Below are 24,242 nucleotides of genomic sequence, written 5' to 3' on the forward strand. Positions count from 1 at the left end.
ATTGGCTTCAACTTTCTTGGGAGGAGGAAAATGGGAACTCCTTTCTCAATTCTCTAATCCAGGATGGCACCATTTTTACATAAATCTGAAGAGGCTAAATTTCCCAGTGTATAATTCCAGACCACAAACATCTTCACATGTTCAATATTAATTTTAATTTTTTTTTATTTCAACGTGCACTTTGAAGAACCCAGTATAAATAAAGTCCTATGAGAAATTCCAAGGAAAGTTAGTTATAAGAAGGCGAAGTCCATGTTGCAAGATAGCCTAACTTTAACCGGGAATGTTGGAAAGAATGAGGGGTTGGGATTGGGGATCCCAGCAGAAGAAATGACTTTTGGTTTATGGCCAAACAAGGATGGGGACCAGGCCATCATCTTCCTTCCTGTTCTCTTCTGTCTTGCTTCTCTTAAGAGATCTACCCCCTTTCTGGTCCTCTAGGGGGCAAGAGCATAGCAGACTGACTGCCAGGTTGGGCAAAACTTGGATTCCAATTGTGAGAGATATAATGACCAGGGGGTGATAATTGTGGGTTTGGTTGCAGTTGTAATTGACGTGAGGCCCAAGTCGCCCCAAACCGCCCAGGAGCCCTTGTCCTATGATACCACTTTCTGGGAGTTGTCCTCAAAGGTAGGGTCATTCCCCATAGGGCAGGCCCCGTCCAGGGACGGTGAGTAGTATGGGGTCTTCTCCAAGAAGGAGTCATGGTTCCCCACTTTGATGGTCTTTGAGGAACTAAGTACCATCGTGTGGGAGGAATGAGGTACCATCGTGAGGGCTTCCACACAGGAGGAGGCCTGAGAGCAGGGTTGAACCAAGGAGGAGTTGGAGGCTTGGGGCGAGCCGTGAACCTAGATGAAGGTGGAGGCCTGTACCCAGGTGTGAACCGAGGGGGAGGCCTAAACCCAGGTATGAACAGAGGGGGAGGCCTGGGCCTAGGTGTGAACCGAGGGGAAGGTGGAACCATGGGCCCAGGGGTGAGCGAAGGGAAAGGTGGAGGCCTGGGTGGGGGAAGGGGCTTGGGACGCTTCCACATCACCTTTTGGGTGCTGGATTGGATTGGGGATGTTGGCTTTGCAGGAGGCCAGACCTCAGCCAGTACTGGCTTGTGAGTAGCCTTGTAAAGATTGTTTTTGGTCATGGCTGTGATCCAGTCAACGTAGACTTGTGTGGAGGTGAAGACACCTGGCTTCCGAACTTCAATACAGCTCATTGGTCCCCAGCTGGTGACTCCAATGACCAAGTACCGCTCGGACCTTTCTTCCCTGCACATGAGAGGCCCTCCGCTGTCACCCTAAAGGAAGAAAACATTCAAAATTAGAAGCAGCTCCAAAAGAAAGGCCTAAACATTCCAGAGATCAACTTTTGAAACTCTTCTCAAGTCACTGAAAGACACGGGGCCCAACTAAGTCACCAGCCTAGATCCACCTACCTGACATGTAGTAACTTCTCCACTCTCGTGTCCAGCGCATATGTTCTCAGGCCGGATACGCTTGCTCCACCAGAATAAGCTGCTGCATGTGTTGTGAGGTATGAGTTTAACAACCCCCTCTTGCATCACATCTGGCTGCCTTTGGGCTGTGAACAGAAGAAATCACCAGCCTGCATTTCTCCCATGCCCAAAGATTCATGGGATGGAACACTCTCTCCCAGGGAGAAGCAGAACAACAGAACAACAGGAGCTGGAGGTCTTCTAATGCAACCCACTGCTCAAGCAGGAGATAGGCCGGGTCTCCTGACGGAGCAGAAGGTTGCGTAGAAGACCTCCATGGTCTCTTCCAACTCTGATATTCTATTATTCCCCATGCCTTCCCCAGTGTGGAGACCATTTCAGGTCTTTCACACTCTCTTTTCTGTTGGAGGTGCCAGAGATAAGTTGACTCGAACCCCTGAGCTGAGCCCCTTTTCCCCAAGTCTCTCACATTTGACTTCCATGGTTCCCCAGCCACTGACAGAACATTGGACCAGCTTTGAGATTGTCACACTCTCGTCAGGCAAACAAGCCGGCTGGATGTAGTCATTGCAGCTGACCGGCTCAGTCAACTCCACCAAGGAAATGTCGTGTTGGATCCCTCCGTCTGTGCTGTTGAGTTCGTTCTTGTAGAGCTTGTGGTTGATCACCCTCTTGATTAAACGGTTCTGGGCATCAGGACCAGGCTGGGAGATCCGGTTGAGCCCAAGCACCACCCTATACCATCTGATCTCACTGGAATGAAGAAGAGATCCATGTCAACAGACGTTGAGGGTCTGCCCAGAGCCCTGGACCCTCCTCCTTACAAGCAGGAGGCTCTGCTGGTAAGGACAACAGAAACAGAAAGTCTGGACAGCCCTTCCTTCCTTCCTTCCTTCCTTCCTTCCTTCCTTCCTTCCTTCCTTCCTTCCTTCTTTCCTTCCCTCCCTCTCCTTCCTTCCCTCTCCTTCCTTCCTTCCTTCTTTCTTTCCCTCCCTCCCTCTCCTTCCTTCCCTCTCCTTCCTTCCTTCTTTCTTTCTTTCCCTCCCTCCCTCTCCTTCCTTCCCTGCCTTTGTCTCCTTCCTTCCTTCCTTCTTTCCCTGCCTCCATCTCCTTCTATTCTTTCCTTCCTTCCTTCCTTCCCTACCTCCTTCTCCTTCCTTCCTTCCCTCCTCCCCTCCCTTCTTTCCTCCCTTCCTCTGTTCCTTCATTGAAACTAATGTAAGATGAGAGAAACACTGAAGATAGGAGTATAACTTTTATAAGGAAACATTTGTGCATGAAAAAGAAAAAGAGAGAAGGTGTGAGGGAGATAGGAAAGAGAGAGAGAGAGAGAGAGAGGGAGAGAGGGAGAGAGGGAAAGTTTATTTGGGAAATCATAAGGTAATCTGAAGTTATTTCAGCCTAACTACAGTGTGGGACCTGTTCTTTGCTGTCCTCCTTTCTGGAGAGATCAAATTCTCAAATTAAAGAGGTCAGACTGAGAAAGGAAGCCGGAGAGGAAGGAAGGATGGAACCCTTGATAACCTCTGGAGGTCTTTAGAGGAAAGCAGAAGAAGAGACCTGCATCTGGATCAACGCCAGACTGGCCCTATCAATGGACCATGGACTTAACTCCCATAAGGATCCAGGCTACCTGGTTGGAAGATCCTGCAGCATCACACCGACACACACACCCCACTCCCCCAAGAGGCAGCAACTCTTTTGCTCACTCTTCCAACTGAAAGCAGTGGGCGGCAGTCAGGACCCAGCGAGAGCTGAGCAGGGTTCCTCCACAGGCGTTGACGTAGCCCATTGGCGATGGTAGCTGGAAGCAAACCTGCCAAGGCCATGTCCCCGGGAGAGCATCTGTGCCGCCCACAACTCGCAGCAGACCATGGCTAGCTGCCATCGGACGCCGTCCACAGACGCCACTGAAGAGAAGCACAAATGGAGAATGGTCAGGAGATGAAAGCTGTAGATCCTAAGAATAAGCAACCCACTCCACCCTGGAGCACAATGTCATGTCCCGGTCAAACCCTGAATCTGCGGAAGAAGACGAGCAGGAGTTGGAGCCGAGGGAGACCGAGTGGGTGGCTTCATTGGCTTTGGAGGAATGTGGGGAGGAGGCAGGCCAGGGCCCCTCAAGAGTGGGACAGCTTGCTAGCAGGGAGGAACGGGGGCAGGACCACCAAGAGAGGCTAAACAGTGAAGAATGAGAGACAGAGCTCAGGCGATGAGCAAGAACCACCCCCTCCTGATCCTCGATCACAGAGAGTGGAGAGGAGGCAGGAACAGTGCAGACCAACCCAACAACTCAGGAGGAGAGAGCCCCACCCCTCTCCACCTGGGGATAGAGACTTAAGGAGACTCTGTGGGGAGGGGCGTTTGCCAGGAATAAACGCTGAATTCATGGAGTTTTGTGTGCCGTTGCCAATGTTTGGCGTTTCCTGGACTTCTTGCTTTATTTCTTGCTTCCTGGATTAATTGCCTTGTCCCTTTGCTTCCTGGACTGACTGACTTATTCCCTTGCCCCGCTGGATTTCTTACTTTGCAGCCATGGTGCTCACAGCTTTTTGCTGGACTACTTGCAGCCAGAGGTTGCTGAAGGTGTGTGTGTGTGTGTGTGTGTGTGTGTGTGTGTGTGTGTGTGTTCCTAGTCCTTCGCTCTAGGACTTGCCATAACGTGGGAGCATTTGGGGGAAAGTTGGAGTGATAAAGGGGCAATTTGAACTATCAGCTGACTGTTGCCTCTGTGCCTTGCCCCGGGTCTTCACACACAGATTCTTCCTTCCCAGAGCTTTGACGCTAGTAATCTGGAATGTTTGCTTGGCCCCATCTCTGCCTCCAGTACCTGTCAGGTCTTGCAGGTAGGGCAGTCACATCTGGCAGAAGGCAGAAGCCCAGGGATGCTTCCCATGGATCAGGGGTGTTACCCACAGGGCCCTCCTTTGCCACTTACTCGCAGGTGTTCTCTTTGGCTGGCAAAGCAGCCCCAGGGGCCACCTTCTCCTGCAACATGGCAAGGACCAGGACTGCAAGAGCTGCCATCCCATCTCCGGACAGGCTCGGGTGCTGCTGCTCCTCCTGCATCTTCCTAGAACCCATGACATCATAAAACCCAGGTTTCCTGGTTCTCTTCCCTCAGCAACCCAGCTGGACATCAGTGCCCACCTGGGAGGAGGCAAGTGGGTGATTGGACAAGCAAGATGACATAGAACCACCGGGAAGACCTGGGAAAACAAGAACAAGAAACCAGAGACATCTCAGCAAGTGAGATGATGAACCACCCATGACGGTTCAATTTAACTGATTTATTGCCAAATGCCCTTGTGCAAGAATCTTCTTTAAAAAAAAATTATTATATTTTTATTGTTAAAGAATAACAGAATGGAAAAAGAAACAATACAAAAATCAATAGTAAGGAAAGAAAAAAAATTTCCCCCAATGTGCTATACAAATGGAAAGGAAATTTTAGGAAATTAAAGTCTTCAATTCTTCCAGAAATCTCTTTGATAAGGTACTGGTGCCGATTCATCCAATCTCCCAAGTGCAAAGTCCACAAATGGTTGCCAAGTGTTCCAAAAAACATTTTCTTTGTATATACCACTTCTAATTTTAATATCACAAGTCAATTTATCATTTAATGCAAATTTCCATGTTTCATTATACCATTCTTCTAATTTTAAGTCAACATTTAATTTCCAATATCTAGCAATTATAATTCTCCCCATTGATTGTGGTGCAAGAATCTTCTCAACCATGTGGGCACCTGGTTAGAATTAAATAAAGCTCAATGGCAGTCAAGGGTAGTTGGATTTAGTTCATTGGTGACTACGTAGTGATTCTAGCCTGATCCCTCTTTTCATCACTCCCCTTGTTCTGCCAGTCCTTCTCCCACAATCCAGCCGTATCCCATTTTTCTTTAGGAAAGTTTTGTTTGTTTGTTTTTTTAAAAAAAGCAGTCAGCCCATCAAATCCAATGAGTCACACTGACATCTGCTCTCTGGAGACTGTAGATTGGAGAAAGGGAAGTGAGACAGCATTTGAAAAGCATAAGCAAATACTTCAGCCCAAAATTTCTTTTTTTTTTTTATTGCAAAAGTTTTACAATTACATTTTCACCCCTTTTTTCACCCCCACACCTCCCTCCCCAAACTTCCCATCCTCCCTAACCCTCCCTAACCCTCCCCCCCCAGACTTCCCTATTACATACTCATAACTAATAACACTAATATATAAACCTGAACCCATCCCTCCCCCTATATAATTTTTCCTCTTTGTCTCTTTACATTAAAATATTTCTAATACATTATTTTCAAATAAAAGCTATTTGATACTTTCTAGTTTGGTATTTGTTCTGAACATATTCTATCCACCTTTTCCATTCCCATTCATAAGTCTCTTGTGAACAATCTTTTAAATACGCTGAAATCTTCGCCATCTCTGCAAAACTGGCCATCTTCAAAGTCCATTCCTCGATAGTAGGCAAAGCTTCATTCTTCCAATATTTACCTATCAACAATCTTGCTGCTGTTATCATATACAATATTAGTTTTATTTCACCCCGTGTAAAACCCTTAACTATACCCAATAAAAACAATTGTGGAGAAAATTGAATTTTTTTCTTCAAAACATTCTGCATGACCCACCAAATTTTTATCCAAAAAGCCTTAACTTTCCTACAGGTCCACCATACATGATAATACGTAGCATCCAAACATTCGCATCTCCAACATTTTGGCTGAACATTAGGGTACATACATGACAACTTTTTAGGATCTAAATGCCATCTATAAAACATTTTATAAAAATTTTCTCTCAGGTTTTGCGACTGTGTAAATTTAACATTCTGAACCCAAATTTTTTCCCAAGTTTCCAGCATCACTGGTTCTTCAAAATTCTGTGCCCACTTAATCATACAATCTTTAACTAATTCCGTTTCTGAATCTCTTTCTAACAAAACATTATAAAGCCTTTTAATATGCATTGGACCTTTCTCTCTTATATGTCTAACCAATTCTTCCTCATGCAACATAATACCAATTTTTTGGTCCTCTTTCCATCTCATTTGTAATTGATTATATTGTAACCAGGTTAAATTAATCCCTTCGTCCAACAGTGTCTGCAATGTCTTCAGCTGCCATCTGCCCGCATCTGTAAAAAGAACCTCTTTATATAAAAACCCCCCGAGTGACATTATATTTGTATTCCACAAGGTATGACCAAGATCCAGCCATAGCGGTATTTTATAATCCCATTTGAGTCGGTGCTTCTTCCAAACTTTCATCAGGGAGTCTCTAAGTATATGACTTTTAAATACTTTATCCACTTTATTTTCATAGAATAAGTAAGCATGCCATCCAAATTCAAGATCAAAACTTTCTGCATTCAATATTCCAGCCTTTTTATTTCCAAACCAGTCACTTGTTAAAGTTAAAGCTGCTGCATCATAATATAACTGTAGGTTTGGAAGTTTAAGGCCTCCTCTTTCTGGAACATCTTGCATAATTTTCAATTTCACTCTCGGCTTTTTCTCGTTCCAGACAAACTTATTCACACCAGACTGCCAGACTTTCAGTTGTTTATCACTTTTAAGCACCGGAATCATTTGGAACAAAAACAGAAATCTTGGCAAAATCTTCATCTTAACTGCTGCTATTCTTCCAAGTAAAGACAGTTGCAGCTTTTTCCAAGTCTCCATGTCTTTCTGAACCTCTCGCCACAACACCTCATAATTATTTTGAAACAATTTCATATTTGATTCTGCAACCTGAATTCCAAGATATTTTACCTTAGGTACAATTTCAAAACCTGCCCTCCTTTCAAGCTCGTGTTTACGATCTTGTGTCATATTCTTAACTATCATTTTAGTCTTTTTTGAGTTCAGTTTAAAACCTGAAACTCTACCATAGTCTTGTATAATGTCGTTCATCAGGCTTATTGATTCCATTGGTTGTGATAGGGTAACAACCAGATCATCTGCAAATGCCTTTATTCTATAATCCTCTTGCCTTATCACTATACCTTTCAAAATTTTTGAGTCCCGTATTGTATTTAGCAAGACTTCCAATGTTAATATAAATAAAAGTGGGGACAACGAACATCCCTGTCTTGTTCCTTTTTCAATTTTAAACTCTGTCGTCAAACTTCCATTAATAATAATCTGTGCTTTTTGCTCTTGATAAATTGCTGAAATCGACTGTATAAATTGGTCCCCAAAGCCCATCTTTTTTAAAGTCTTTAGTAGAAAGTTCCAATCCACTCTATCAAAGGCTTTCTCCGCATCCAAAAAAACCAGCACTGCAGAAATCTGTTTATTCTTATCAAGATATTCCAATAAGTCTATTACTTGCCTTACATTATCCTTCATATATCTGCCCTCAATAAATCCCGCTTGGTCCTCATGAATTACTTTTTGGATTACTGGCATCAACCTGTTGGCTAATACCTTCGCATAAATTTTATAGTCTGTGTTCAAAAGAGATATTGGTCTGTAGTTCTCTGGTTTTTTAGGACCAACTTGTTCCTTTGGTATCAGAGATATATAAGCAGTTGTCCAAGATGGGGGTATTTTACCCCCTTGTTGAATATTGCAAAATAAATCTCTAAGTTGTTCCACCATTTCAGCTTGTAAAGTTTTGTAATACACTGCAGTCAAACCATCCGTGCCAGGAGCTTTGGCTGTTTTTAGCTGCTTAATTGCTACTATTATCTCCTCCTCTGTTATAGGATAATTCATTCTTTCCTTTTGTTGATCAGTAATTTTTGTAACTCTCTTATCCTTTAAATATTTTTCTATAAGTCCATTCTGCACCTCTTCTTTGGCATATAATTTAGTATAATAATCCACAAAAGCTTCTTTAATTAATTTTTGTTGAAAAATTTCTTTCCCTCCAATGTTAATACTATCAATAGTCCGTATACTTTGTTTTTTCCTCAGTGTGTAAGCCAACCATCTGCCCGGTTTATTGGCATTGCAAAATGTATTATGCTTCGCGTATTGTAAACTTGTTGCAACTTGTTCCGCCATAAGCATTTGAAATTGGTCTTTCAAAAGTTTTATAGCACTTCGTATTCTTTCATCTGTTGGGTTTTTAATAAGTAATTGTTCCTTATTCTTTATTTCCATTTCCAACTCAGATCTTTTCTTTTGTCGGAACAGTCTATGTTTAGAATTCATGTAGATAAGTACCCCTCTCATATAAGCTTTACTAGCGTCCCAAACAATTTCAATTGGGGTACCTTTATTCAAATTTATCTCAAAAAATTCTTTCAAATGCTTTTTAAGTTCTATTGTATTTTTTTCATATCTAAACAAATTCTCATTTAATCTCCAAGAACGTCTCTCAACCTTATCCATCTCAATTTCTATCCATACAGGGCTATGGTCAGTCAAAGTTCTTGGAAAAATCTTTGTTCTTTTTGTCTTAATAAGTAGATCATTTGACAACAGGATAAAATCAATCCTAGAAAAGGATCTATGTCTATCGGAAAAGAAAGTGTAATCCAATTCATTTGGATTATGTATTCTCCAAACATCTTTTAGTTCCATATCTTCTTTCAAATCAAAAAAAGTCTGCGGTAGTCTAATTCTAGACTTTGCCAAACTCTTTTTGTCTAATTTAGAATCAATTACTCCATTCCAATCTCCCATAAATAAAATAGATCTATAGTCCCATTGCACTATTTTAGTATGTAACATCTTGTAAAAACAATCCTGTTGTTGGTTGGGAGCATAAATTCCAATCAAAAGAATTTGACCATTTGCTGTAAGCAATTCAATTGCTACAAACCTACCATCTTGATCTACTTCTATAACTTTTGCTGTTAATTTTTTATTTACATAAATAACCACACCATTCTTTTTCTGCAAAGTTGAAGATATATAATGTACTCCTAATTTTGAATTTATCAGATATTTCTGATCTTGAGTTGTAATATGCGTTTCTTGTAAACATATTATATCATTATTAAATTGTTTCAAATATGTAAATAGTTTCTTCCTTTTCTGTGCTGAATTCAACCCATTAACATTCCAAGATAAACACTTAAGGGTCATCGGCCTGTTTCTGGAGCGCAGAGCAAAATATTTGAAGTTCATCCAAGAGCTTCGATCTTGCTCCTCCCATAGCTCCACTCTCTTGTGGGGTACTCTTTGCTGCCTTCTTGTCTTGTCTTTCCTGTTGTTGTTGTTGCTTTTGTTTAAGTAACTTGGATTGAGCTCTAGTTATACGTTGATCTTTAACTTCAGTCAACTGAATCAAATCCAAAATTGGAGAAGAATCCAGCAAGGGCTCACTCAGAAAACCTCCTTCTGCACCTTGCACATTTTCTAATTCCTGCTTAGGCTGTTCTTCCAATTGCCTCTCTTCACTCTCCTTAATCTCCAAAACTGTAGATGTACGTGGAGATGGTGTTCTTTCCTTAAGAATAGTACTATAAAAATGTTGTGCCTTCTCCACAGTATTCAATCGATATCCTTCTCCCTTATATCTAAAAATTATCCCAGCTGGCGCATCCCACCGGAAGGGTATCTGTAAGTCTTTCAATTCCTTAACAAGAAAACCAAATTCTTTTCTAGCTTTCAGCATTTTAGGAGGTAATTCTTTAAAAATTACAAGTCGTGAGCCCCCCACTTGTACAGAGGTGTGAAAAGATTTTTGGAGGATTTCATTTCTAATTTCTCTCTCAGTAAAATATATGACCACATCTCTAGGCAGTTGTCTTTGTCTGGCCACCCAAAAGTTCACTCTGTAAATTTTATCTATTTTGTGAAATACCAGATCAGGGTTAACTTGTAAGATCTTAGCCAGGGCTTCAGAGCAAACTTGTCTCAAGTCCTGTCTCTCCTCCTCTCGAATTCCCCGAAGCCGTATGGCAAATTCCATCGCCCGGAATTGTATCATGACAATCTCATCTTCAATTCTCTGCATTTTATTATCAGCTTCTTCAATTTTATAGTCATTATCTTTCATCCTAACATTAACTTCTAATTTGAGTTCTTCAACTTTAAAATCAACTTTCCCAATAAAATTTGCCAGGCCAGACGCCACTTCTGATATTTTTTTGGTCACCATATTTTGATTCTGCTTCACCATATCTTTAACTTCATTAATTTCCTGCAGAAATTCCTCATGTGATTTTTGAAGTTTATGATCTATTTCCTGTTGAGATTCTTGAAATTTTTCATCCAAAGTTTTAGAAATAAAGTCTTTTAAATCTCCCACATCAAGTTCTTTTTTCTGAGTTTGTAACTGTTGAGCAGGGGGAAGTTGCGTTTGATGTTTATGTGTGGGGGATCCCCCCCCTGATGCCTTCCCTTCCTGCTTCTTTGAAGCCATTGTGCCACGTAAGCTAATTTTTCTAAAGAGGGAAGTTCTTTTTCCTTTCCCTCTTCCACAAAAGCTTCTAAAAAAGTCCCCCAGATTTAATCAAGTGAAGCTGAAGTAAAACAAAGTCAAATTTTAGAAAAAGAAATTTTTTCTTTAGATAGAGCAACTTTGTAGCAGCTTTATAACTTTGTAACAAAGCATGAAGGCTTCACAAATCCACTTTCATTAGCTCGTTAACTCAAATGCTGGGCGCCATTTTTTTTCAAATCACTTTCACTCACTCACTTTCTCTTTTAAATTAGAAAGTCAACAAAGCACTGATACTTGCAGTTTTCAAGTTTCTGGATTCAAGTTGATATTTCCGTTGTTTGTTAAAATTAGTTCCTTTCGCTTTAAGAGTTTGCTGCTGCCGGCTTGTTCTGCTAATTAGCAGAAACGTCCCACGCCGCCCGGAGTTTCAGCAGGTTGGAAGGGAGCCACGCCTGTTTCCTCCCCAGAAACAGTTTCCTGGGGGGTTACAGGGGCTCAACCTGTACCCTGCTATCTCTTCTCCTTCAATCTTCAAGATTTTGGAGTTTTCGAGCCGCTCCTCGATCGCGGGGCGGCTCTACAGGCGGCGGGGCTGGCGGTCTTTAAAGAAACACCGCCGTCGCCGAGGCTCGCAAACCGGAAGTCCAAAATTTCTAATCCTTGAGTTTCCCAAATAAATCTGGTTTGGAAAAAAGAATTTGAGTCTACCCATTTCTCAAATCAGAATCCGTATTGGTGAATTTGAGTTTTATCAGCCTCCCAGTGAATGTTATCTGACAGCATTTGGGAAGAAAAGTAGTCAGAGGAAGCGAGTAAAGTATCTGTAAAATATTTCATTTAGGATATGTTTTGCTTATGCACAAAGTGAGCATTTTGTAAGCATTTTGTTAGTGTACTTTAAAGTTAGGATTGCAAAGTGTCCCCATCTCTGCTCCACCCTCACAACCCTTTAAAGCATTGTCTCCCAACCTTGGCAACTTTAAAATATGTGGACTCAACTCCCAGAATTGCTGGCTGGGGAATTCTGGGACTGAAGTCCAGATATCTTAAAGTTGCCAAGGTTGGGAGACACTGCTTTAAAGCAATGCACTGCAATCAACCTGAGAGCTACAGAATAACAGTGTTGGAAGGGACCTGGGAGGTCTTCTAGTCCAACCCCCTGTTCTGGCGAAACCCTGTACCATTTCAGACAAATGGTTGTCCAATCACCTCTTGAAAACTTCCAGTGTTGGAGAATTCACAACTTCTGGAGGCAAATTGTTCTGCTGATTAATTTTTCTAACTGTCAGGAAATTTCAGCTGTCTTAACTATGCTTCCATACCTTGCCTTTAAAAAGGAAGGTGTGGTTGTTTTAACTGGAGGATTACAGGAAAGCGGGGCAAGAACCACCGGCTTCACCTAGTGTTTAGGGCAGGGGTCGGCAACCTTAAACACTCAAAGAGCCATAAAGGTCCTAACCGGAAGCCCCCCGTTCAATTCTGGAGCTGACCGGAAGTCCGGTTCCCCCACCATAGAGTTTCCTCCTAGCACGGCATCTTTTTTCCTATGCTGACTGGAAGTCTGGTTCCCCCACCACCACCATAGAGTCTCCTCCTAGTGTGGCATCCTTTTTCCTCTACCTGTCCTAACCAAAAGCCCTATCAATTGTGTAACCGACCGGCGACAAGAGCCACAGCAGAGGGGTGGAAAAACCACATGTGGCTGCAGGTTGCTGATCCCTGGTTTAGGGCTTCTCTAAGAGGGACTCCAATTTTGACCAGGATGGACTTTTCCTGATTCTGGCTCCAGACAGCGTTCAGGTCAAAGCTACCATAGCACAATCTAGGTCAGTCTGGATGCCCACTGGGTTCTGGGGAAGATCAGCAGATCCTTGAACTTTCCTCAGCCTGTGATTTGTAACTCAGTCACCTGATTGGGGAATGGTGGGAAAAAAATCTTCAAATAGGGTTCATTATTGATTGGGTTTGGTGGCTAAGAACACGTTTGAGTGTCACTAAAAGCCAAGAACAAATATCCAAGTCCTTAAGACAGGGGCAATGATTAGGAGCAACCAAACAGCACCAAGAGAGTTGCCCTGTGCATTAGGGAAGCCCTGACAGATAACTTGGATCATCTTGTAGATTTTGACTCCCCCCCCTCCTTTCTCCACCCCACAAGAAACCTTCCTGCTCAAGAACCTTTGGTGAAGAAACTAGTCCTAAGTGCATTGAACGTATGTAGTTAAAGTTCAAGAGAACCATGAGGAAGTTCATGACCAAAAGAATGCTTGAACTTTTATGGTTAAGAATATTTGAGACGTAAAACTTCCAGGGGAGATATGGTGGTGAACTAAAGACAGCTCTGCAAAAGTGGCGAGGACCTGGGAACTTGTGAATAAATCTGTTCTTTGGAACCTCTCCTGATGAAGAGAGGATGGGTGATTACCCACAGGTACTCTGGACGGCTGATCCTCACAAGGAGACTGCAGGGCAGCAATTCTCCATGGGTTTGAGCGCCAGGAGACAACAGGACTAGGCTATACTTCAAGTTCTTATATTCATGGTTTGCCAGGAGTGCCAACTGTACCCTGTCTGGCAACGCAGAAGCTACCGCACAGATATTAACTTTATTCTATCTATGCTGAACATCTGCAAGTAAGAGCTGATTCATCTCACTAATGGGCTTGATCCACTCAGACATTTAGAGGGAGGCTTTCATCCAAGGTGTGAAGATCAAACACAGCAAGAAAGTTGTCCTGTGGCATTCCTGTCATCATCTTATGCCGAAAGCTAGATAGTTTCTCATTTCACCCAACTTTTTCTAGGCTGAAATTTTAACAAGCCACCATTTATTGGAGTAAATAAATTTCTATTTTAGCTGGATGTTGTGCCCAGAAAGATAGGACGCCAACATTTTAAAGGCTCTAATAAATGAAGATCATTGTGTAGTGGAATAAGCCGTGCAACCCATTAGAAGAAGCACCACTTTATTGCTAATATAGAATTACAAATGCTGCTCAACAGAAGACCAGCCTGCCCCAGGAAAGGGGCAGCCTCCAGTCTTTTCTTTGAAATAGTTGGTAGGCATGAATGAAGCCAGCTGCTGAATGATCCAGGTGTCTCCTTATCCAGGCAGGCTCTCCCCGTGAGTCCTCCAAAACATCAAGGCCTCAGAACCAAGCATCCACAGCCAATCCTGCGGCAGCGGCTGTTTTACTACTGCACACCTCCAGCATCTGTTGTGTCTCCTCTCTCTCTCTGTTTACATCGATCTGTTAAAGGGTGACTATCTTCTCTTGGGCAACCCAGCTTGAGACCTGGAGTAGGAGGAAGGGAGGGGACAGACCCCCCCCAAACTATATGCTCTTGAAGCTTGCTTGACAGATGGGAAGGGGAAGGCAGAAAATGACTGGCTGATTATGGAGTGGGGCACTGGGCCTACTTAGGGGACCTGCTCCATCTCGAGTACCAGATGTAACTCAAGGGAGTCGTTGGGCGAGACCATTTCTGGACCTGCCACCCTGAAGGGGCTGTGGTTTGAAAGGGAGGCCTGGGCATGTTCCAGTTAGGGTAGTATCCACCATAATAGGGAGCTCTTGTCCTAGTCACAGCCACGTTGCCCCACGTCTGGGGCTGCTGTGCACCATATCCTGGCCAAGGCACTGCGGTGGGCCTGGTTCTGGGGGGAGGCCGGTAAATTGGAGCCCAGCCTTGGTTCCAGTTCTGCACATCCTGTGAACCCCATGGGGACAGGGTCTGAACAGGAAGTGGGGGCGGGGGGTGGGGGGAATAATGTCTGCAGCGGTAGTGTTGGTGCTAGTGGCTGCGATGACAGAAGGTCCTGAGGCCAAGGCATGGTGAACGGTGGGGTGGGTTGCGTACTAGGCCTTGTCTGAGCTGCAGCCCAGTTCTCAAACTGTTGGATTTCATTTGCGGAAGGTGGCCTTGGAGGAGACATTATTGGCTTCGGCCTGGGTTGAACCCAGTTCTCAAGCTGCTGGTTTCCATTCGAGGGGGTGGTTTGTTGCCACAGCTGATCCAGCGGTTTTGACGGGGGTCTTTTTTTGGGTGGGCGAGGAGTCTTGAAAAAGTTCTCCTTGGTCATGTCTTTGATCCAGTTCAGGAAAAGTTGTGTGGAGGAATAGATGCCGGGCCTCATGGACCTGGCACAGCCAGCCCCCCAGCTGGTGACACCGACAAGCCAGAAACGCTCGGACCTTTGCTCCCGACACATGAGAGGACCACCACTGTCACCCTGCGCGAACAAGAAGAGGAAGAACATCAAATACAGGAACTGTCAGGTGCAAGAAATCAGGAAGCCAGGCTGTTCAAATGTGTACAAATTTAATCCGTGTTAGTTCTCTACAAGAATCTGATCTACTAACGATCAAGGCAAAATAAGAGTTAATGGAATTCAAGGAGGATTAGGCTTAGATTTCTTGTGGGTGCAAAGGCAGCTGGCAGTCTTCCAACATCCTGAGGGGCTGCCCCAAAGAAGAGGGGGTCCACCAAAGCCCCTGAAGGCAGGACAAGAAGCAACGGATGGAAATTAACCAAGGAGAGAAGCAACCTAGAACTAAGGAGGAATTTCCTGACAGTGAGAACAATTAACAAGTGGAACGACTTGAGTCCAGAAGTTGTAGTTGCTCCAACACTGGAGGTTTTTAAGAAGAGATTGGACAACCGTTTGTTTGAAATGGCATCAGGTCTGCTATCAAATCATTTTAGCCCTACTTCGCTTTGATAGCAGCCTGCCACACAAAGTGAGGAGTGGTAATAGCGGGATGTAGGGAGGGGGCCTGATAGGAACCAGAGGTGCCAAACCTTAGGACTGTTACCAAAATAACTAATTTGAACCTCATTGGACAGAAGTAGGATAACCAGAAGGGAGGGCCTGGGAGAAAGGGAAATAACGGGTTTACATAGGACGTCTCAGATCTGGCTTTGCTTACGCTGTAACCACTTGGCTTTAGTAAAAGTATACCTTTCACTACAACATATGGAGTTGTGGGTCTCTCTTTCCTAAAGGCCCAAGCTGGGACAGGACTGATATAGGGTATAGGGCAGAGACACCAAGTGCCAAAACTGGAACATTTGTGTATGAATGCCGGAGCCTGGAAACCAGAAGAACAGCTGGCCCTGGCATATGCGTGTGCCGGAAACCAGAAGAGAAGCTGGTGATGGCCCGCATGCCCACAGAGAGAGCTGTGCATGCCACCTCTGGCACACGGGCCATAGGTTCACCATCATGGGTATGGGATCTCCTGCCTGAGCAGGGGGTTGGACTAGAAGACCTCCAAGGTCCCTGCCAACCCTGTTCTTCTGTTACCTGGCAAGTGTCAATGCCTCCTTCCTCATGCCCAGCACAGAGATTGTTGTGATGGATTTTCTTGTCGTACCAGGCAGTGCTGTTACATGTGGTTGTGGGGATGAGGTTTACTTTGGCTTCTTGCAGGATATCCGAGGTCACATTTGGCTCTGTAAGCAAAAAAGATGTATTTATTTGTTAAATGTATCTATTAAATTTATTTGCCTCCTAACCCACTGTGAGTCTACTCTAGGCGACTTACGATATCAAAAGGGAAGAAAAATGAAAGGCAGGTAAACAGAAGCAAACAAAAAAAAAGGACAATAAAGTAAACAATGACTAAGGAACACATGCTCACCAGAATAAACATCACAGGTGATACTGGCCTACACAAGCCCATTTCCCTCAAGTGTCACCCTAGAACACGGGTGTCAAACTCAAGGCCGGTGGGCACATCCGGCCCGTGGGGGGTTAGATCTGGCCTGCAAGGCCACCCTGGAAACAGTGAAGTACCGGCCCACAGTGCATCTGACAGCAAAAACAGAGCTCGGGGGGGGGGCTGCACATGGTCTCCCAGGGCCCTGTTTTCAGCCTAGATGGCCTCCTAGTGCCCTCTGCCAGCAAAAACGGAGCCCGAGGGAGCATGCCCCCCCAGCCACGCCCACCTGCCCCCCCCCCACAGGGTCAAACACAACCCTGATGCGGCCCTCAATGAAATCAAGTCTGACATCCCTGCCCAAGAATCAGGACGTACACACATCTACACCAAGGACAAGCTCCCCTCTAAAGCAGCCCTTCCGTTCTCCATTCTCTCTGTAGCTACCTCCACAGGCAAGGCTCTTTGCTTTTGCGAATAAATAAGCCTCCTTTCCTCCCAACGTCTCTGGATTTCATTTTGATTTGCTCCTGCCCAACCCTGACTCGAGTTGGAACCCCAAATTATTCTTCGGTTGAGGGAAGATCTCAGAGAGAACGAGTGCTAAGATCTGCCTAAGATCTGAAAAAGTTGTTTGCCTTGAACGGCTTTCCAACATCTCAGGTCTGGAAGAAGCAGAAACCCCCACCAGAGAAGAAAACAGCTGCTCAAGTTGTGTTGTGGCTGGAGATTCCTTCTTGATGGACATGCTGGAGGACTCACTTGAGACATCGGTCACTCCCCAGCCGCTGACGTAGCAGTGGGTCAGCGATGAAACCTCCACACCCATGTCCGGCAGGCAGGCAGGTTGGATGTAGTCACTGCAGTTGATTGGGTGGCTTAGCTCCATCAAGGCCACGTCGTTGAAGTGGGTGGAACGTACGTATTGCTGGTGCTCCACCAGGTTCTTGATGGTGCGTTCCTGGGCATCCGGACCAGGCCGAGAAAGCTGAGCAGCACCCAAAACCAGCTTCCAGTGTTCTAGGTATCTGGAGCAGAGAAGGCAAAGGGAGGCCATAAGCGTATGGAAAACGGGGGGGAAAGTGGGATTAAACTAAAGCTAAGAAAGGCTGACAAGGGGATGGAGATGGTTCATGGACTTTACTACAAGGAGTTAGGAATCAAAATCTGTCTGTGTCTTCTGCGTCTGGGAAGGTGCTCAGACCATCAGCCTGTCCACTTAGAGTAGATTTGATCCTACAACCCTATTAACTACTCAATCAATCAGAATAGAGCTGGAAGGGACCTTGGAGGTCTTCTAGTCCAACCCCCACCCCTACCCCGGCCTAGCAGGAGACCCTACACCATTCCAGACAAGTGGCTGTCCAGTGGGCAGAGAAGAGCAACAAAGATGATTAGGGGTCTGGATGCTGAACTGTGCAATGAACAGTTGCAGGGGCTCAGACTTTAACAGATTAATAGAGTTGGAAGGGATCTTGTAGGTCATCTAGTCCAACCTCCCACCCAAGCAGGAAACCCTACACTATTTCTGACAGTCTTGAGTGTTTGGTATGCAGAAAGAGGTGCAGGATAGGTTGTCCCTCAAGCTTTATAGGATTTTTCTGATGGTTATTCAGATAGTTGCTTTAGTTTGGCAAGATTCCTGCCTCTGGGTGAACAGCAATAAGGAAACTATTCTGAGCCATTCATCGTGTCATTCTTGATTCTTTATGCCTTACCATCTCCATCTGCAAGCCTAACTAGACACCCCTGACTCAGCCAATCGGGACAGGAGGCCCTTCCTTCCCCTCACCTTTTGTTGAGGAAGCAGTGGGCTGCTGTGATGACCCAGCGAGGGCTGATGAGGGACCCCCCACAGGTGTGCTTGTAGCCAGTCAGGGTGGGTATCTGGATGCTGACAATCCAAGGCCACGTTCCTGGGAGCGCATCGGTGCCACCCACGATCCGCAGGTTGCTACTGTGACTGGAGGCCAAAGGACGGCGGCCACAGACATCCCTAGGAAAGAGAGAAATGTTGGTTAGATGTGGGGCAGGAACGCCTGTGAGAGGAGTGCTGAAAAGGTCAAGATCGTGGTCACAGTCAGAAGAACAGAAGAACAGAGTTGAAAGGGACCTTGGAGGACTTCTAGCCCAACCCCCCGTGTTTGGGGATTGTTATGTGTGTTGGACCTGGTCTTTGGGTGTTAAGTGAATTTCATTTTATGGATATACTCTGTATACACATAAAATGACAATAATGTTATTATTAAACATCCAATGTTGGAGCACTCATAACTTCTATTCCACTGGTTAATTGCTCTCACTGTCAGGAAATTTCTCCATAGTTCTAGGTTGCTTCTCTCCTTGGTTAGTTTCCATCTGTTGCCTTCAGGTGCTTTGGAAAATAGGTGGACCCCCTCTTCTCTGTGACAGCCCCTTAGATATTGGAACACCCCATCATATCATGTGAGCAAGGCCGCTGTAGACCCCACTAATGCAAAGGAGGCTCAGGGTGGCAAGGAGACAGATGAAGGAGGCTTAAAGCAATGTCTGCCATCCTACAGAGTCATACTCATAGACAGCCACATTGGAATGAAGCACTTTAAAACCCTGAAAGGAGAAATCTACAACTGGAAAACAGTAGCACACTCAAAATCAAACCACAACCATGCAACATACTGAAGCCGCTTCATGGATGAAGTCTTAGGAGGCTGATTCTGTACTCTAAGCCAGGATGTTACTAGCATATTGTCCAAATGCATCCGCTTGGTTTGTTGTCAATTCAATCATGTCGGCCATGCTCATCAGCTGAGCATCATCACCGTTTGCATGGATGCTGTCTTGGAACCCCACAGGGAGACATGAATCTTTCCACCACAGGAACCCAATAAACACACGAAGACCAAGAACAGGGCAGAGTTCTCCATCACAAAGGTTCAAGAGAAGCTGCCTGGCATTCATCCAGCTGAGAGCAATCTGATGGGGAAACTGCTCAGACAGAGCCATGGCTCCTCCCTCTACTTATGGCCAAGCTAGACCTGCGTAGGTTCCAAGGAAGGTGGAGATACAGGAAGGGAACTGAAGCCTGGGGGTCTGCAGCAACCCGCCTTCCTTGCACGATGTGGACATCTGATGTAAAGGAGGCCTGAAGTTCCCAGGCAGGGTTTCCTCTGTGGGCCCAAGGGCTGCAGTTGATGGATCTGGAGACCAGAGAAGCCAAGTCTGCTGAGGAACAGGCATTGTAGGGCATTAAAAGCACTTCCTCTGAACAACCCCTGGATTTGACATGACTCACCCACATCTGTTATCGTATGCATGTGTAGACCATAACAGAAAAAGGACCAAAATATGAAGAGGTAACTGCTTCATCCTACATGTCTCAAGAAGTGCTCAGTTCCATCTTGGGCTTACGACATTCCTCATGACGTCACAAACCACAGACCACTTGCCTTCCTCCAATCAGCATGCAGCCAATATGACATCACACCAGTTCTCTGCTTCCTTTCCAGAGGAGACCCTTAGTGAAAGTTCTCCAAGGGGCTGGCCTGGAGCATAGTTGCTTAGCAACTAAGGTTGACAGGCAGTAGGCAGACTCATTTGATTTTCCTGCCACAGATTTGGTGGTCAGAGTGATATTTTTAGTAAGATTCCAAACTCACATCATGAATCAACAAGAAAACATTGGGTGGGTTGGACCCTCTTAGTACCACCCCTCTTAAGAGGTAACAGTGAGTGGACAGTGGCTGTCTTAGGCTCCGGACTCTTCAACTTCTTCATTAATGACTTAGATGAGGGTATAGAAGGGTATAAATTTGCAGGTGACACTAAATTGGCAGGAACAGCCAACACCCCAGAAGACAAGCTCAGGATCCAAAAAGATCTTGACAGACTTGAACAATGGGCCCCATCCAACAACATGAAATTTAATGTGGAGAAAAGCAAGTTTTTACACTTAATCAGGAGAAACCAAAGATACCAGTATAGACTAGGTGAAACCTGGCTCAAAAACAGGAAGTGAAGGAGGGACCTTGGAGTCCTAGTGGACGATCACTTAAACAAGAGCTAGCCGTGTGCAACGGCAGCCAAAAAAGCTAATAAAATCCTTGGTTGTATAAACAGAGGCATAGAATCAAAATCACGTGAAGGATTAGTGCCGCTTTATAAAGGCTTAGTAAGGCCACACCTAGAATACTTGCATCCAGTTTTGGGTCACCACATTACAAAAAAGATGTTGAGACTTTGGAAGAAGTGCAGAGAAGAGCAACTAAGATGATTAAAGGCCTGGAAACAAAAACATACGAAGAACGGTTGCAGGAATTGAGCACGGCCAGTCTAGAGAAAAAAAAGGACCAGGGGCGACATTTTTAGCATTTCATCTCTGATATAAGAATTAAGTCCAGTAGAGCTGGCCTTCTAGTTCCCTCCTCTACCTTTTAGATGACAAAATTGTCAGCTAGGCTCATAAGGAACCTCTCCAATCTCCCAATTGATGCCAGAGTAGTTAAAGTCCCCCATTACTACTGTGGTGTGTTTCCTACATATAGATGGAAAAGTTCATCTATTTCTTCTGCTTGGTTGGGGGGCCTGTAATATACACCTATGGCAATGTTATTCTTTGACACTGCCGTAGTACGTACTTTGACACAACCATCGAAATTCCTGTCACTGGTCTTTGCCCAATTCTTTGGGACCAGAAAGAGGAAAAGCAGTTGCAACCAGTCTTGTACATTTTTACAAAAATTTATTTGAAGTACATGCATTTTAATCATCTCTTACGTTCATTGGATCACTTGAGAAGTTCCGTTGCACAGAATACTTTATCTGCAGAGGGAAAGACCCCCTTCAGCAAATAAAGTGGGCCGCTGACCAGCAACAGTTGGGTCTGAGATTGGGTTCAAGAACGTGGGCGGCGTCTGAAAGGCCAATGCTTGGGCCAGTTGGAACTCCCACTGTAGCCATAGTAGGAGCCCACCGTAATCGTCTTTCGTTCGGGCTTGGGAGGTGGGACTTGTGGCTGAGGAGCTTTGGTGGTGGTGGTGGGAGTGGTGCTGGTTGTACTACTTTCAGTGGTGGATTCGGTGGTGGATTCAGTGATGGTTTCAATGGTGACTTCAATGATTTCTTCCGTGGTGGCCTCGGTGGTGGATTCAGTGATGGTTTCAATGGTGACTTCAATGATTTCTTCCGTGGTGGCCTCGGTGGTGGTTTCAGTGGTAGTAGCAGTGGTTGCTGAAGTGGTCATCAAAGAACGAGTAGTATTTTCTGTTTGTAAGTAAGGCCATGGATTTCGCAGTAAGGATGTTGTCTTTGTTTCGGAGGTTGGCTGGATTTGGATAGATATTTCTTGCTTCCTTGGAGTTTGTTCGGGTGGAGGTGGGCTTGTTTCTTCTGTGGACGTTGTCGGTTTAGGTGTCAATGGACTAGATGTGGTTGATGGTGTTGTCTCTGGGAGCACCTGCAGCACAACCTTCTCATGGGTAGTCTTTTCTTTTGTGTAGCCTAGGATCCAGTCGTAGAAGTTCTGGGTAGAAGTGTAGACTCCAGGTTTCTGGGCCCTGGCACAGCCCAGTCCCCAGGCAGTCACTCCCACAATCCAGTAGCGTTCAGACCGGTTTTCCCTACACATCAGAGGCCCTCCACTGTCACCCTGCAGGAGGAAGAGAGATCAGCTATGAAGGGAGCAACCAGGAAGAGAAGTGAGGAACAAAGAACTTGCTGGTGTGTTGGAAAGGAGGTGCAATAGAATAAGGAACATTGAATAACCAAGTAGGAAGGGACCTTGGAGGTCTTCTAGTCCAACCCCCTGCTTGAGCAGGAGAGCTACCCCCAAAAGTTATAACTCTGGATGAATACCAAGACAGAACATGAAAATCATATAGCATGTGATTTTTATAACATTGTCATAAACATTAAATCAAAATTACCTACGTCTGAGATGAATGATCAGAATCAATCAATCAGAATGACAGCCCAGAATGGATGTGGGTATAACCTGGTCACACACCTGGCAAGTGTCAATGCCTCCTCCTTCAAATCCGGCACACAGGTTACTGGCGGAGATGCTTCCGTAATACCAGTTGCTGCTGTTGCACTTCTCGGTGGAGATGAGGTCCACCTTGGCCTCCTTCAAGACATCTGATGGAGCCTTGTCTGCAAAGGAAAAAATAGTGGCTGAATTTTTCCCACACATTTTTTTGTTGATAGAAAAGAATATTTGTAGATCAGGGCTGAACTTTGGGATCCGTGGTGCTCTGTGAGCTTAATGGTTTTCTTGCAGATGTCTCAGGATCCAACTAAAGGGCCTTCAGTGCCTGAAGGGAGGAGGAGGAAGGGGGGGGAACAGGTGTCTTTGGTGCTCTCTGAGCTTGGTGGTTTGCAGATGTTTCATAGCCCAACTAGATAATATCAGTGCTAGAGGGGAGGGGAGCATTTAAACAAAGAGCAAAGTCACTTCCTTCCAGCATTGATGATGTTCCTTAGTGGAGCAGTGAAATGTCAGCAAGAACATCACCAACCTCAGAGACCATCAAAGACCCCACTTTCCTTTGCATTGAACTGCCTTCTTCTTTTTCTTTATTATTTAAGCAGTTCCCATGTTCCACTGCCAAGAATCAACAGGCCTTCCCCTCTCCCTGGGGTAGTGAGGTTCAGTGGGCAGTTGTCTCTGATGGGAGAAGCCGTGAGGTGAAATCCTCCTACAGTCACTCAAGCGACCGTGCCCTTAGGAATTGTGCAGCCAATCTGAAGTCTACACGTGGGGGTCCGGTTGTTTGTGCCTGATAGACTCTCACCTTTCTCCCGCGTATAGCCCCACCCGGCAATGTAGCAATGGACCATGCTGGAGACGTCCACCGAGCTGTCCGGAAAGCAGGCGGGCTGAATGTAGTCGGTGCACTTCACAGGGTCATCCAACTCTACCAGGGCAATGTCATTGATCTGCTGGCGGGGCTGGTAGTTCTCGTGCTGCACCACCCTCTTGGGGAAGCGGACCTCTGCATCGGGGCCTGGGTGGGACAGTTTGTTCGTGCCGAACACCAGCTCCCAATTGGTCAGGTGCCTGGGAGAGAGAAGAGCACGGAAGCTTCATGGATTCCTATCCCACCAGTAACTGTTCTCTCTACATCACCATCAACCGCACAAAGCAGGCGGAAGGAGAGCGGGCATCTTCAAGCAGCCTCAAAATAATGAGCCCCCAGCCTGTGGCGGGAGATCAAGGCGAAATCAAGGAGAGGACCAACCTAGAACTAAGGACAAATTTCCTGAGAGAACAAATAATCAGTGGAACAGCCTGACTCAGAAGTTGTCAGTGCTCCAACGCTGGAGGTTTTCAAGAAGGGACTGGACAGCTATCAGAATGGCATGGGATCTCCTGCTCGAGCAGGGGGTTGGACCAGAAGACCTCCAAGGTCCCATCCAACTCTGCTATTCTGTTTTTATGTGGTATGAGGAAAGATGCTGTTGGGGAATTCCCAGCCAAGTGAGGAGGGAGGTATCCAGTGGGGAACTAGCCTTGAGTCACTGCGCAGCTACAAGAGATTAGGACTTGCTAAATTCCATGGGGCCTTATCTGTTTGTTCCCAAGAGAAAGAGAGCAGTCTGGGGAGGTTCTTGTACATATACTCATTGGATACTCAGGGGTATCTACGGAGTGCGGTCAAGATGGCAGCTGTGATGGTGTGATGAAAGCTTCACTTATTTATTTATTTAGCCTATGGCATCTATAGAGGTCAGGCAATCACTTAAATAAAGCATCAGCAAATTAGATAGACAGACAGATGATAGATAGATAGATAGATAGATAGATAG

General features: G+C 45.2%; 2 protein-coding genes across 2 annotated transcripts; both read right to left on the reverse strand.

Moving 5' to 3' along the window:
- Nucleotides 1–418: 418 nt before the first annotated feature.
- On the reverse strand, nt 419–4,450 carry LOC139319678 (acrosin-like). Its single transcript, XM_070947628.1, has 5 exons — nt 4,392–4,450; nt 3,163–3,363; nt 1,923–2,206; nt 1,433–1,578; nt 419–1,294 (listed from the first exon to the last, which is right to left on the reverse strand). Exons 1-5 carry the CDS (start codon nt 4,448–4,450, stop codon nt 419–421), a joined length of 1,566 nt encoding a protein of 521 aa, XP_070803729.1.
- Nucleotides 4,451–14,211: 9,761 nt separating this feature from the next.
- Nucleotides 14,212–19,805, reverse strand: LOC139319953 (acrosin-like). Its single transcript, XM_070948037.1, is given in 6 exon segments — nt 14,212–14,554; nt 14,556–15,028; nt 16,103–16,251; nt 17,220–17,485; nt 18,250–18,453; nt 19,732–19,805. Coding segments are annotated over 6 exon segments (1,509 nt in total).
- Nucleotides 19,806–24,242: the final 4,437 nt, after the last annotated feature.

Source organism: Pituophis catenifer, unplaced genomic scaffold, assembly GCF_029215685.1.
Source record: "Pituophis catenifer annectens isolate HBS135680 unplaced genomic scaffold, rPitCat1.0.hap2 SCAF_7, whole genome shotgun sequence".
In the NCBI taxonomy this organism is placed as follows: Eukaryota; Metazoa; Chordata; class Lepidosauria; order Squamata; family Colubridae; genus Pituophis; species Pituophis catenifer.

Bases quoted from the DNA above. Each gene is read 5' to 3' on its own strand.
- LOC139319678 (XM_070947628.1), bottom strand. From the start codon at position 4,450: ATGTTGCAGGAGAAGGTGGCCCCTGGGGCTGCTTTGCCAGCCAAAGAG. The intron at 1,579-1,922 runs GTGAGAGACTTG...TTCTGTTCACAG, and splicing joins GGGAACCATGGAAGTCAAAT to CCCAAAGGCAGCCAGATGTG. The intron at 1,295-1,432 runs GTAGGTGGATCT...TTCTTCCTTTAG, and splicing joins GAGAAGTTACTACATGTCAG to GGTGACAGCGGAGGGCCTCT.